Source organism: Hydra viridissima, unplaced genomic scaffold (assembly GCF_058129835.1).
Source record: "Hydra viridissima isolate aposymbiotic clone 2 unplaced genomic scaffold, HvirCarnegie_v1 scaffold_13, whole genome shotgun sequence".
Taxonomy (NCBI): domain Eukaryota; kingdom Metazoa; phylum Cnidaria; class Hydrozoa; order Anthoathecata; family Hydridae; genus Hydra; species Hydra viridissima.
The window spans coordinates 5,863,524-5,877,735 of record NW_028324312.1 but is presented as its reverse complement, the minus strand read 5'-3'; the positions used below and the strand labels follow the sequence as shown (position 1 = coordinate 5,877,735).

The following is a 14,212-nucleotide window of genomic DNA, read 5'->3' as shown; positions in this document are numbered from 1 at the left end:
ACTTTGGCTCATATTCGCATTTTCTTTTGAGCTTGACCTCATTACGCGTTACGTTAAGATCAGAAGTATAATATCCTAAGTTGCCAGAAAGATCGGTGTTGCTTAAAGGAAAATATGACTTGTAGTAAATGATCACAACTTTTTTCCAAAAAAGTTCAACAAAATTTCAGCACTGAGGACGCACAGCTGCTTTCTGAGCCAATGTTCTTTTCAGCGCTTTAGTTTTCTTTATGATAATGAATGCTTGCCTTTTCGTTGATAATTTTGGAAATATACTGCTGGGAAACATTAAATCTCTTAGCTAAGCTACTCTGTGAAACATCATCCTTCTTATCAATCAATTTTTCTACGCGTTTTATCTGTTTCTTAGGCATTTTCTTGCAGTCCGACACTTCCGACTTTTCGTTCTGGTTCTATTTTGTTCTCCTTTCGTTGCAGTATATCCTACATGGTTGATTTTGGGCCATTTTCCATGCGAATTGTATGTATGTATGTATGTATGTATGTATGTATGTATGTATGTATGTATGTATGTATGTATGTATGTATGTATGTATGTATGTATGTATGTATGTATGTATGTATGTATGTATGTATGTATGTATGTATGTATGTATGTATGTATGTATGTATGTATGTATGTATGTATGTATGTATGTATGTATGTATGTATGTATTTTTCCAATAAAGCAACTAAACAGTTATCATTTGTAACATTTCTAAATTCTTTTTTTCTAAGTTCTTCGCAATTTTCAAGCAAAACTCTTACATTTTCAGTGTTTTTATTATTTAACTTCACTTAATAAGCAAATCTATATTTCGACGGATTGTACAGTGAATTAATTAATAGAAGCTAGGCGGACAAATGTCAGTTCCAAGAGTCGACTAATTGATGATATTTTTTTCACAATAAGAATCCCTCATTGTAACAAACACTCCAAAGTGATGAGTCAAAAGCAGACGTCATAATGTTATTTTATTTGTAAAAAAAGTTTAGTTGGAGTTTTTCAGTGCTTTAATCAAAGGTTGCGTTTCGGAAAACGCCAACTTACGTGTATTACGTCCTATTGCAACTTTACGTTGTGCTCGTAATCAAAAACATTTTTTTTACGTCATATTTTAAGTGTCATATTAAAAAAACAATTTCAATTCTTGGCGTTAAGTGGTTAACGGAGTGGCATCACGTAATCTTGCGCATCATTGCGAGGTAAACTATTCGATGCGAATGACGCTTCGTTTATCAGACATCTTTGCTTTAAAAAGGCTGTATCGTTTTAATGAATAAAAATAACTTTTGTTTTTCACAAACATACTACAATTTGTCTCTGTCTTTTTCAATAAAAATCTAGGCTAAACCCGTTTTTTAAAGACCCGTTAAGTATTTTTGAAGTATTATTACTACGGCACATCTATTAAATAGACAAATAATACGACACATCTATTAAATAGACAACGATTTTTTTAAATTTAACTTTATTTTCCTTTATATACATTAGGTACGCATTTTTTACAAATATAATAGATAGTAGTAGTAATAGTAAAAAAATCGATGTTTTTTTTATTATAATTAATTATACGATGACGTATGATTACGTAAAATTACGTCGGAAATTAAGCAGAAATGTCAAAGCAATCTCTCTCTTTTAAGTCTACTTTACAAGTACAACGTAATAATTCTGTCATCGTTTCCGTCATCACGTAAAATAGTAAAAAGTCATAACTTTTACGACTTTATGTGGATGCATCCGCTTTTTATATCCATGTTATTTTTTATGTTATATAGCGAAAGTCTCTACCATTTCAATGGAATATAAGTGATCAACATATTGATCCACATTTTTTTGTAAATTGATTTTTTTGCAGATCATGTGTGCTCTTTTTCAAAAATTGGATTTGAAGAATGGCGTAAAGTTTGTAGCAAAATATTCTGTAATTTGTTACAGTAAATATAATTATATAATAAAAAATAAAAAAATTTTTATACAATTTAATTCAAAATAATTGTGAGATTATTTCCCCAAAGGATGGAAAAGAGCGCGATAATATTAAGTAAACTATTTATGTGTTTAACTGTTTCTACTATAAAACCATCTTAAAGTGTGGAATTATTTAAGTGTGGAATTATTTAAGATTTACTAAAGTGTGAAGAATTTAGGTTAAGATTTACTAAAGTGTGAAGAATTACTAAAGTGTGGAATTATTTAAGAAAAAACAGATTTTTTTTTTGTAACTTTGATTTGAGTTTATGGGAATCTTCAAACTGTTCCAAACAGAAAAACTATTTTATTAAATTTATTTTTTTTCCGTTCCAACATTTTTCCGTTCTGACTTATTTCTGTTCTGGCTTATTTCCCATTTTGACATTTTGCCATTCTGACATTTTGCCATTCTGAAGGAATTGAGAATTCAACTAATTCTAAGTTTTCTAAGCAAAATAAAGTAACCGTTAAATTTAACACCAATTTAATATCAACTTTTACTTACAGTACTTATCTTTTAATTACATTAAATTTGAGAAAACTTAATAAATTGCGTCATTCAATACAACTTATCAAAAACATTTTGAAGTCATTTTATTGATTTTTTATGTCTTTAATTTTTAAACATAAAACTTTTTGAAATCATTCTAAAACATAGAAGGCGCTGCACAGTGACTCAAAACAACAAGAAAATGGCAATAAACCCCTCACAACTTAATAATAATAAATTACAATGATTATTTATTTAAAAAGTAAAAACAGTTTTTTCATAAAACTTATATTTTCTTTTTTATGGTTAAAAGAAGTTAAAAATTTTAATATTATTTTCAAAGAAATTTGAAAAATGAGAGATTTTTATTTAGTAAAAATTGAGACTTTTTAATCTAAATAGAAGTCTATATTTACTTTCAAGGTAATCTTTTAACTTTATATATTTCAAATATATTGCAAAAATTACAATCTGAATTTTTTTGTTCAAATAAGAAGAAATTTCTAAAATAATATAGAATATATGCATATTTAGGGAGTTATTCAAGAAATACAAATGTGAATGAACCCATAAAAACCTTGTTTTCCGCCAATTTTTAACAGCAGTTTAGTATTTCAAAACTACTGTTAAAAAATGGCGGAATATACGCGTCAAAGGTGCGCGTAAAAAATAATTTTGTATACAAATTTGAATCCTTTGACTCAAAAAACTATCATTTTCACATATAGTATGTTTATTTACAATTTTTATCAAAGTTTATTGAGTTTTTTGCCGTTTTTTGATCATTCTGAGTCACTGTGCGCTGTAGATCGCGACGTTAAATTTGTCGAGATAACACTGTTAAAGAAAAAGATTACGAATTAATGGGAAAGTGCGAGGAAGCGGAGAATACAAGTATACTAGTTTACTAGTTAAATGGTTTTAACTTGTATTCTGAAAATTAATCTGCTCGTACTTTTATTTTTAAACGACATTCTAAATGTTTGAAAATTTTTTAAGAAGAACTACCATAAAAGATTCTGTTTCTTGGAAATTTTACTGAGAACTATGACTTTACTGTATAAGATAAAGTCCAAACTTTCTATTGGAGTAGTCATCACAAATATAATTCGCAATAGATGCAAAAATGGGCATTTTTATGCTAAAAGCCAATTAAAGCAGTCGTGCGATGGTAACAAAGGAATAGAATAAAGCTTTTTCCTAAAGCTAGTTTATAAAGAAATTATTCCCATCAGATACTAAACACGTATAAAATTTATGAATGCCTCGGCAGAATAATTGGAAAACACAAGAATATGACTCACTTAACGTTTTTATTAAAAGTAGAAGAACTTTCAAGAGTTCATCACTGTCGAGGAAAAGTTGAGATGTTGCAAGTTCAACACACAAGTTTTTAAATATTACCTGATCTGATGCTAATAATGCTAGATAATTAAAAAAAAAAATTCTTACAAACCGCATTTAATTTTATAGCGAAATATGTTTTTAAACAAAACATATTTTTAAACTAAAAAAATATTTTAAAAAATCCCATTATAAGTTTTACTAAAAAATATTTCGGGAAAATTCTTAATGGTAATTAACCTAAAAATTTACCTAAAAGGTTTTTTAGAAAATGGTTGAAAAACTTATTGGAGTTGCATATTAAATTTTTCTGTAAACCTTCTCAAAATAACTTACTCGTCAGAGCTATTCGTTCAGAATAAAATGTTAGGTACGAAGACTCAATTGCAACAATTTCTAAGAATAAGTTTTGAAATCAGCAACATCTATGTAAAAAATGTAACATTCTGGAGAGGACGGATAAAGTTGTCTGAAAAAGTTGACCATAAACAACTTTTTAGTCCGGAACTAAACTTTCTTACCGTTTCAGAATACCCACCCGGGATATCTTAGAAGAACTTTTTAAAAATAATTCCGTTATCAAAGAAAAGCGTTGGTGTATATCAATTAAGAAAAAATTTTTTTCAAAGCATTTACTTACAAATATGTGTTTATGAAAATAGCTACATAAATAGCTATTATTCAGCCTATAAACTGACAATAAACCAAATGATAGTGAAGTTTTTGTTATTCTAAGTTTGCTAATACCTTCGTATGTGTATAATGAATATAACACACATACGATTATTGTATGTATTTACTCATAATAAAGATGTATTATTTATTCATAATAAAGATGTATTATATTGATAATTCACGTACGATTCTACATACATACATACATACATACATACATACATACATACATACATACATACATACATACATACATACATACATACATACATACATACATACATACATACATACATACATACATACATACATACATACATACATACATACATACATACATACATACATACATACATACATACATACATACATACATACATACATACATACATACATACATACATACAGATATACATACAGACAGACATGCATTTACATACATTTACATACATGTATATCAATAGATTTATAGTTATCTAAATTTTGTGTATATTTCTACTTGCTTAAGCACATGAATTTAACATTAAGCTAATAATGAAACTGTTGTACCTTCATCTTGTGTTGTTGTCATCCATACTTGTGTGGAATGTTAGTGGAGATGTTTACATGCAAAGTCCACGTGGCTCAAATAACCGACTAAATGAAAACACAGCTACTAGAAACAATGCTAATAGAGTCTTTGATTCTCAGGTTTATTTATAATTTTTTAATATTTTTTAATTATTTCATGACACTAATTCTCTCTAAATATAAAATGTTTTTTTGAAAAAGATCATTGGTAATTTAATGCAATTATTATTTGTGTTAGCTAAAGTAGATAATTTAGTCTATTATTTTCAATTCACATTGGGCCAGAGGTTAGCAAAAATTCAAAAAATAAAATTTGGAAACTTATGTTTTTTTGATTTAATTATCAATAATGAGTATTGTGATAAGAATCCATATTTTATTTCATATTTATGTTGTGTTGGTCCTGTAAAAATGTTTTTTTTATGGTTAAATATTAAAATGAAATTGCAAAAAAATTCACAAAGCTTTGATCTTATACTTACTTTTCATTTTTAAAGTTTGTTACTTTCAACAAAAAAAAACAAAAAAACTTAGTATATATGAAAAGTAGTTCATAATCTAGAATTATAGTTGGAAAATTTATAGTTTACATGCTATTGTAGTGGTTTAAATTATGTTCCCTTATTCTATGAAATGTATTTAAATTAGTAGAAAAAAATACTGGGATTTTTTTTTAAGAGATAAAGAACTGGCCAGAAATTAGATTCAATATTTAAATAGACATCATTCTTCTTATATCCAAAGTTTAAACAAAAACAAAGAGTTGTAAAATTTTTCAGATACAATATTCTTTTTAAATATGCACAGACTTTAAAATGCATGTAAAGTCAAATTGAATTTAACTCTTAAAAACATCACCACCCACTTAGCTACTCCTCCTCCTCCTCCCCTTTTCCCTTTTTTACATTACCTTACAGATTCATGTAGTCTGGTATTGGTAAATAGTCAAATCTCAATTTTTATGCTATAAATAGATTTATGTAGATGAAACGTTTTAATGTTACATTCCCAGGCAAAATAGTAAATCAGGCTGATAGGAATAAAGTAAATCAGCCCTAGTGCTTACTACCTTGGCAAAATCAGGTTTTTAGGTACAATGACCTAAAAAATCTGCAATTAATTTTAAACTTTAAGAAATTTAATGTTCCCGGTCAGAGTGATCAAATTTGTTTGGTCAAAGTGCTCGACTGTTCAGTCAGAGTGGTCAAGTATTAATTTTTATGCCAGAAATAGGATCCTTGACCCTAAAAACCTATATTTTGGTATCTACTTTGTCTTTAAATAGGTTCCTTCAATTTTTGCTAATTTTTAGCACATTCTGGCTCAGTGAATTACCTGAAAATCATAAGGTATCTATTGCTCTGTTCCAAATATTCCTTTTTAAGTAATTTAAAGTTCTTTTTTTTGTAAGCGCTTATAAGTTAATTACATTTTATTTATTTTCAGAATAATAATCGTGGTGGTTACAATGTAGGTGATCAAACTGATCAACCATCTGGAAATGATAAGACCAAACAGTATCAACTGGTAAGATAAATTTATTTGTGTAATGAGTGTAATATATTTTCAGAAACTGTAAAACAAAAAAATAATGTGATAATTTTGTGTTTCATTATGATTAGTCATACTTCGAAAGTTCATTGAATGCTAAAACAGGAGCTAAAGACAAAGGCATTTCAAAGCTGCTTATTGAATGGACTGCTCAGCATGGCTGTGGTGGAAATGAAGATGATAGTCCAAATGAACAAAATTGTAACATTGTTTTACAATATATGTGTCGCCCAGTTGGATTTAAAATAACTGATGAAACTAAAGATGAGTTAAGAGATGGAACTCAGACAAACACTCAAGACTATAATGCGCCGCAAGGTAACCTTGTCTCATGTTTCTATAGTTAATCATTTAATTTTTTTTTTATAGATAAACTGAAATTTTTTTTGAAGTTATTATTAATTTGATAATTTTTTTTCTGAAAAAATTTTGTGTTTGTAAGTTATTTATTTTCCCCTGCTTCAAAATTGCTATTTTTTAGATAAGGAAAGCATAGATCAATATCGTAACAGAAAAAATGCTGTAAATACTGATAGGGTGTTGCAAGAACCATTTGAGTTTTATGACAAATGTGCTGTGAGAGAAAGAAACAAAGGTATTTCATATTGCTTAATGTTTATAGTTATTACATATAAAAACCATATTTCATCATATTTTCCTCCTAATAGTCCTGCTCCTCAAAACTCTTTCTGTTCCATAAAGACTTATATATTAATCTTAGGAAAAGATAAACAAAGCAAGGAATAAAGATAATTAATTTCATTTGCATGTATCACTTTAAGAGTATTTTAAAATGCTGTTTAACAATTTGAATATAGGTTTCATTTTTTTTTGGTAGGCTTATTGTATTGAAATACTAAAATGTTAACATTACATTGAATACTAGAGATTCAGGATTATTTGGATCAATATCAACCTCCTCATACTTGACATTGGACTTAAATTCTGAGTATACTGAGAACATATTTGAGAGTACTTAACTTTTAATTGGACTGCACTGAGGTTGCTAAAGTTTGAAAGATATTTTATATACAGTTTTTTTTAGGCATTTTTGCTTCAAAAGTATAACGAATGGTTATTTCTAATTTAAAGCTGGTAATAAAAATAAAAATAATAAATGATGGCTAAACCTAGTTCTAGCCATGTTCCTAAAAACCTAGTTCTTCAAAGAAGGTGTTTTAAAGCTGATCTTTTAGAAATGAAAGCCCTAATAGGCTTTATAAAAAATGGAGAAGTATGATGTTTTTAGAGATACTGATGAAATTTTCAACTGTGGTTATTTTCTGAACATCTTATTGGATTAGCTTTCTTCAATTCCTGTATTAATATTACCAAAAGAGGTGCAGAGGTTTAAGCATCCACCAAACAGCAATGGGCTGATGAGGTATGAAATGTTGTTTTATCATTGTAATGCACAGAGAATAGCAGATATTTTCAACCTCTACCTTAAGAATGAAAAAGGCAGTTGAGCATCTTTTACTGGCAAGGTGCTAGGAGTGTCTGACAGATTTTTTGATATGTAGAAAATGGCTTATCAGTTAAAGGTTACACATGATTGTGCTGAGAAACAAATTGAGAGACAACATTCAAGAAAAGAAAACCCTATTGGAAAAATAGTTTATATATTGGTTTTATGCAATAAATAAATAAATATTATTGTAGAATATAAATTATAAAAACACTTAAATTACTTTTTCAATTTTTTCAACTAGCTTTGAAATGTTGCAAATTGGAATTACCCCTAAATACTGTTGGATATGCCTAAAGTTTTGCCATAAAATTTCAAATTATGTTTGTAACAAGGGGGTGGTACTGACTACTGACTTAAATATATGGTATAAATATAGCACCAAAAAGAAAGCACAACATTTTTTGTCATAAATATCCAAACATGGTTTGCAAAATAGTATACTTTCATAATATATATTTTCTCAGATAATAGTAATAGAATCTTGTTACAATTTTTAGTATGGTACCATTTCTCACTTCCCTGTAACTCATAACATAAGAATTAAATGTAACACTTCATTAAAATTAAACTATATTTAACACATCATTAGAATTTTATTTTACACATCATTAGAACTTTATTTAACACAGTAATTATAAATTTCACATTTTTTCATCTTTCATCTGCAAGGCACCTCTCAGCCCCTCAACAGATGTTTTGCTGTAAAATTTCAAATAGACCCCTATTTGAAATTTTACAGCAAAACTTTAGGCATATACAACTATATTTGTAACAATTCATTTACAGGGTTATTGTTCAAGAGTTAAATATAGTTTAAATGTTAGTTTTTGCTAATTAATTTATTTGAAAACTGGAAAATTTATATGAGAATTTTTTTTCTAAATTTTAGAAAGTATAAGAGAAAATTATTATTTAAAGTCTTGTATTCTTTTGCGTAAAGTAATATGCTTTGATATAAAAGCTTACTTGGGGAACTTTGATATAAAAGCTTACTTAGGGAAAAAAAAAACAGCAAATGGTTAGCATGAGTATTGTGTTTGAACATATATTCAACCTAATGAAAAAAATCAAAAAAATATGTTATGGCTCCAGATTTAAAAAATTTTAAGAAGCAAGGAACTAATAATTTGTTCCCTTGTGCAACTAATTTAATGTAACTGATGCAGCGTATTAGTTTTTAGTTTGGTTGCTTGGCTACAGACTGTTTTTTTTCAGTTTTAACTGGCTCAAAAATGTTTTTTTTTTTAAATCTGTCTTTTTACATAAGATGCATGTGTTGCTGAGCTTTAATTTTGAAGCTTCTCAAACAAAGTGTTATAATTGCAAGCTTAAAATAAGTAAAATGCAGTGCAAATTTCTTATGTCGAATTTCTTATGTGAATTTCTTGTTGCCAGAAAACTAGTTTTAAGCTTTCTTTGTTTATGTGTGTGTGCAATTGATTGTTAAAATTATAACCAATATGAGTAAAGTATTATAAATTACTAATAACTAAATTCTTAGTGCTGTCATTACTTTATTGACATCTTATTATGAATAATGAAAATCTTTTTTATTTATTTTATTTTAATAAGTCTAATTTTAAATGTTCAAATTAATGGTAAAAATGAATGCAAACGTTTTTAAATCAAATAAATGATTTTTACAAACTTTAAGGTCTCTGTTTTATTTCTGAATTCATTTCTGTGTGTGTTTACTATAGCTTTAGTTTTGTTAAACTTTAGGCCTCTTTACTGCTGATCAAAATTTAAATTGTGATAATGCTAGATGCACGAGGCAAAATCCTAATGGAGTAAATAATCGCAATGGATATGAATGTCCTGAAGAAAGAGACTATTACCCATATTGGCATCCTACTGACTGGAAAGATATAGCTGTTCTTGCTCAAAATGCTTCAATGTGTTCTTACTATCAAACTGAAAGCTTCAACATCAAATCAAAATGTAATAAAAATTGTTTTTTATGCTCTACTTTTTTCTTTTTTTTTTTTTTTCTATATAAACCAAGGAGTTTTATGCACTGATCTTGTTTACATCCACTGTATTTTCTCAATAGATGAATGTGTGGAAAATTTTGATGGAACTCCCACCCCTAAACATTATTCTAAATATAATAATGCTGCCTCATGTGTTGCAGCTGGGGGAGAATGGTTAGAGTTCCACAATTATTTAGAAATTGATACTACAGCTACTACTGAACAGTCTTGCATTGGAAAAAATAATGCAGCAATGCGAGAGGCAAATATAGTTTACTTTTGGGGTCGACCAATGTACTTTGGAAAAGATAAGAAATGCTTGGTTGCATTGGATCCTCCAGATTGCATGGAAGCTCCTTTTTCACGTACTAACCACTTAGGCAATGGTTTAGATCTTGAACAGCTGAATTATACATGGATCTTACCATATTTTCCTAGTGCTACAGCACAGAGGTGTGCACTTCGAATAAGGTAGTTATTTTTACGCTAAATTTATTTCGTTCTTATGATGATCTCTACATGGTGATCCCTTCCATGCTCAATCTTTATTTCTTTAATCCAATAATTTATTAATCTTTTATTTTTCGTTTATGAACTCTTTTGAACTTCAGGTACAATATATCAACTGATGATTATGATCCATGGAACACCACAAGCTCTAGTAACAAGAATTTGTAGGTTTTTTAATTTTTTCTCTTGAAGCTATTTGTGCATTAAATAAATTTTCCCAGTAAAAATTTGTTTATTATTTTTTTATTTTTTGCAAAAGACAGCAAGCCATAGTCCCTCCTGTGCAGCAAAACCCACTGGTTGATGTTGGTGTTAATAACCAAGGATTGAGGCTTGCAATCAATACAGCACAATATGGACGAACATTTCAAGACAGGTCACATGTGTTCTTTTTGAAGAATCGCCCTTCAAATGTAGCTAACGATGTAAATATAATTAACTTAAGTGTTCGCGGTAAACGAGGAAATATTGTACAAACATATCCTGCTGTTGAGTATGACTTCGTTCCTACTAATTTGAAAGCAACTACAAAAGATTTGATACATGCGCAATGGACAGGTATTTATTTTACTCTTACTATGAATAATTTTCTTCCTTTTTCAATTTGTATAAATGAACGTGTAACAAGATAAGACTTGTTTGCTGCTCTAATATTATTTTATTATTCAAAGATAGTCATTTATCAGTTTGTTACTCCAATATATCATCTATAAGTATCAACACAGTGTGCTGTTCCTTTATGCTTACTTTTTGGTCTTAGGTTCAAACACACATAATAACCAAGGAGGTGGTGATGGCCAAGGTGGAGATGATGGCGAAGGAACAACCGGTTAGTTGATTTCTACCTTATTCGTTAAAAGTTCAATAAAGTTCTAAAACTGTTGTGTAGTATTTAAAATATAGTTCTAAAATAAAGTTCTAAAACTGTTGTGTAATATTTAAAATAAATATTACGCATTACAAATAATGCGTAATATTTATTTCAAATATTACACAAAAGTTTTAGAAAAGTTGCAAGACAAGATCTGTATTTGTACGAATAGATTTCTGAAGATTACATTTCTCCTTGCAGTTTCGTTAAACTGTATTTAACAACCACGACTCTCAATTTCTGTCAATGGCGACCACTTGTCTCAGACGCAATAAACCATTTTGTGAACTGCTTTAAATGTTTGTTTTGGTGTAACATCTAGAGGGGGCTGTCATTTTGTTTTTGTGAATGAATTTTTTCTAATAGCTATAACTTCGAAAAAGTCATCTGTATTTTCATTTCAATAGGCACCGATCGTAACAATATGGTATCGATTGGTGACCGACTGACAAATTATCCTTTACCGTTCGAAAACACGTCCAGTCTTTTTAATAACATCAAGCTTGTTTGGTCATTTAAATATGACACCAACTTGCTAACAAATTTAAAAGGTTCTGACGTAGCAATAATGTTTGCTTCGTCAGGTAAATTTCTGTGCGTGCAAAAAGCAACGTGCGATCAATCTTTAGAAGGTAGTGGAGAAATGGATCCTTTACTAAATAATGCTCCAGCGTCATTCCAAGGTGCAATGTTCCAGGTGACTAAACCGGGAGAATACAATTATATGTGTTCAAGAAATAACAATTTTTCAAACAGGTCACAAAAAGGAACCATAGTAATTACTTAATAAACATTACTAATATTTTTCCTTTTTTACATCCTGATTAATTTTTTATTTTTTAAAAATCATACTTTTCTACGTTCAGTTTTTTTGTTTCCACATCGTAATTTCGTAAAGAGCTATTTTGTTTTGATTTTTTGATTTTTTTAAATCTATTTTTGTATATTGTTTGTATTATATTTTGTACTTGAATTAGTTTGGAAGCTGAATTTTTATGAAAATATTTTAAAGCACAATTTTACAACTAAGTTTTGTTTTTTTTTAATCAAAAGTTGATTTTACATCTCTATAGTCCTATAACGACAGCGCCATTCTTCGTTCATCAGAATCCATAGTATCGTTTTGTTTTTTTCGGTAAAAATGAATAATAACGAATAAAGTACAAACTTTTATATCACTCACTTAATTGAATATAACTTTTGAAGAAGATCAATTATAGGATTCTATAAAGAAATTTGCGATCTCATACTGCTCTTTTTTTTTCTCTTAAAGATCAAGTGATTTTTATTTAAAATATTTAGACTCTTCAGTAAATAAATCTTTAAACCCTTTCCAGTAAGTTGAAATGAGATAAAGATAGTTAAAAACAAATTAAAAATTCAAATTTTTTTTCATTTTTTTGCTTTTTATTTTGATCAAACGTAACAAAACAGCTCATAAAAAATCCATACAGTCTTCATTTAGAAATGAAATAATGCGTAATATTTATTTCAAACATTACACAACAGTTTTAGAAAACTTGCAAGACAAGATCTGTATTTGTACGAATAGGTTTCTGAAGAGTACATTTCTCCTTGCAGTTTCGTTAAACTGTATTTAACAACCACGACTCTCAATTTCTGTCTATGGTGACCATTTGTCTCAGACGCAATAAACCATTTTGTGAACTGCTTTAAATGTTTGTTTTGGTGTAACATCTAGAGGGGGTTGCCTGTCGAGATACTCCTTGAGATGGAATCTTATGTGAACTTTCCATCGAAGAAAAAGCTTTCTTAATCTTATGTGAACTTTCCATCGAAGAAAAAGCTTTCTTGCAAATATTTAATTGGTATATGTTTTCAAGTGAAGCATAGACTATACAAATCTATTTTCTCCTTGTAGATGTATCAAGTTTCATTCTAAAACAAAATTAAACAAATCAAGTTTACAAAGTAATAATAGTAACAGGCTCAACACATTTGTCTCTTAACCCTATCCTTAACCTTATGCCTAGGGGTAAGACAAACTTGCCCCCGCCCCCTCTCGGTACAGATTGAAATTATAAAAGCTTGGTCCAGACGGCGTACAATGAATCATCTTATACATGTTAGGTCAATTCAAGGAATCAATTAGTAAGTAATCCCATGATATTTCTGAACACTCCCTAGAGAAAAATTCCAAGTATGAATTAGTGTACGCGTTTTTAAGTGCTGAATCATGAGCACTTTAGTGACACTTAAAGATAAACATTTTTTATAGCTTCGAGTTAGTTGCAATTTTGCAGTGTAGCAATAATTTATAAAATTTATTGTGAATAATAATTACGACTATTAAGATGAGTTTTACTTTAAAGGTTATGTATTTTGTAGTTTATTGAAAATTTAATTCAAATAAGTGACATAAATAGTATCCTTTAGATTTTTAAAACACTATACAAAAATTACAATTTATTTTTCGTTTTTTTATCTTTCAAAGGATTTAACTTTTTTTTATCAATATATATCCAGGCTAATTTTTTTGCATAAAGTTACCACAACCCTCTAAATCGTCACTTACATTAATAAGCAAATGGGTATGTGACGGAAGTTCTGGCAACAGTACCTACAAATAAAGATTTGAGAACTCCGATGCTAATGATGAGTTTCCGCCAAAAATTTTATTTGGCAATATTCCCGGCCATCATCACTATTGCCATCCAACTAAATTCATCTTTTCAAAAGAAACACATGAATTTATTGTAATAGAAACTAACAAAGTTTTGAAAGAAATATCTGAACTTCTTCCAACACTGTGTACTG

The 14,212-nt window shown here is 28.6% G+C and overlaps 1 protein-coding gene across 1 annotated transcript; it reads left to right on the top strand.

The window, feature by feature from the left end:
• Positions 1 to 4,956: 4,956 nt before the first annotated feature.
• LOC145194848 (protein DD3-3-like) lies at positions 4,957 to 12,459 on the top strand. The gene is made up of 10 exons (XM_090070450.1): positions 4,957 to 5,178; positions 6,505 to 6,585; positions 6,681 to 6,927; positions 7,091 to 7,204; positions 9,803 to 10,021; positions 10,134 to 10,524; positions 10,665 to 10,727; positions 10,823 to 11,121; positions 11,324 to 11,392; positions 11,842 to 12,459. The coding sequence occupies exons 1-10, from the start codon at positions 5,023 to 5,025 to the stop codon at positions 12,219 to 12,221; spliced, it is 2,019 nt and encodes a 672-aa protein (XP_089926576.1). The 5' UTR covers positions 4,957 to 5,022; the 3' UTR covers positions 12,222 to 12,459.
• The last annotated feature ends 1,753 nt before the right edge of the window (positions 12,460 to 14,212 follow it).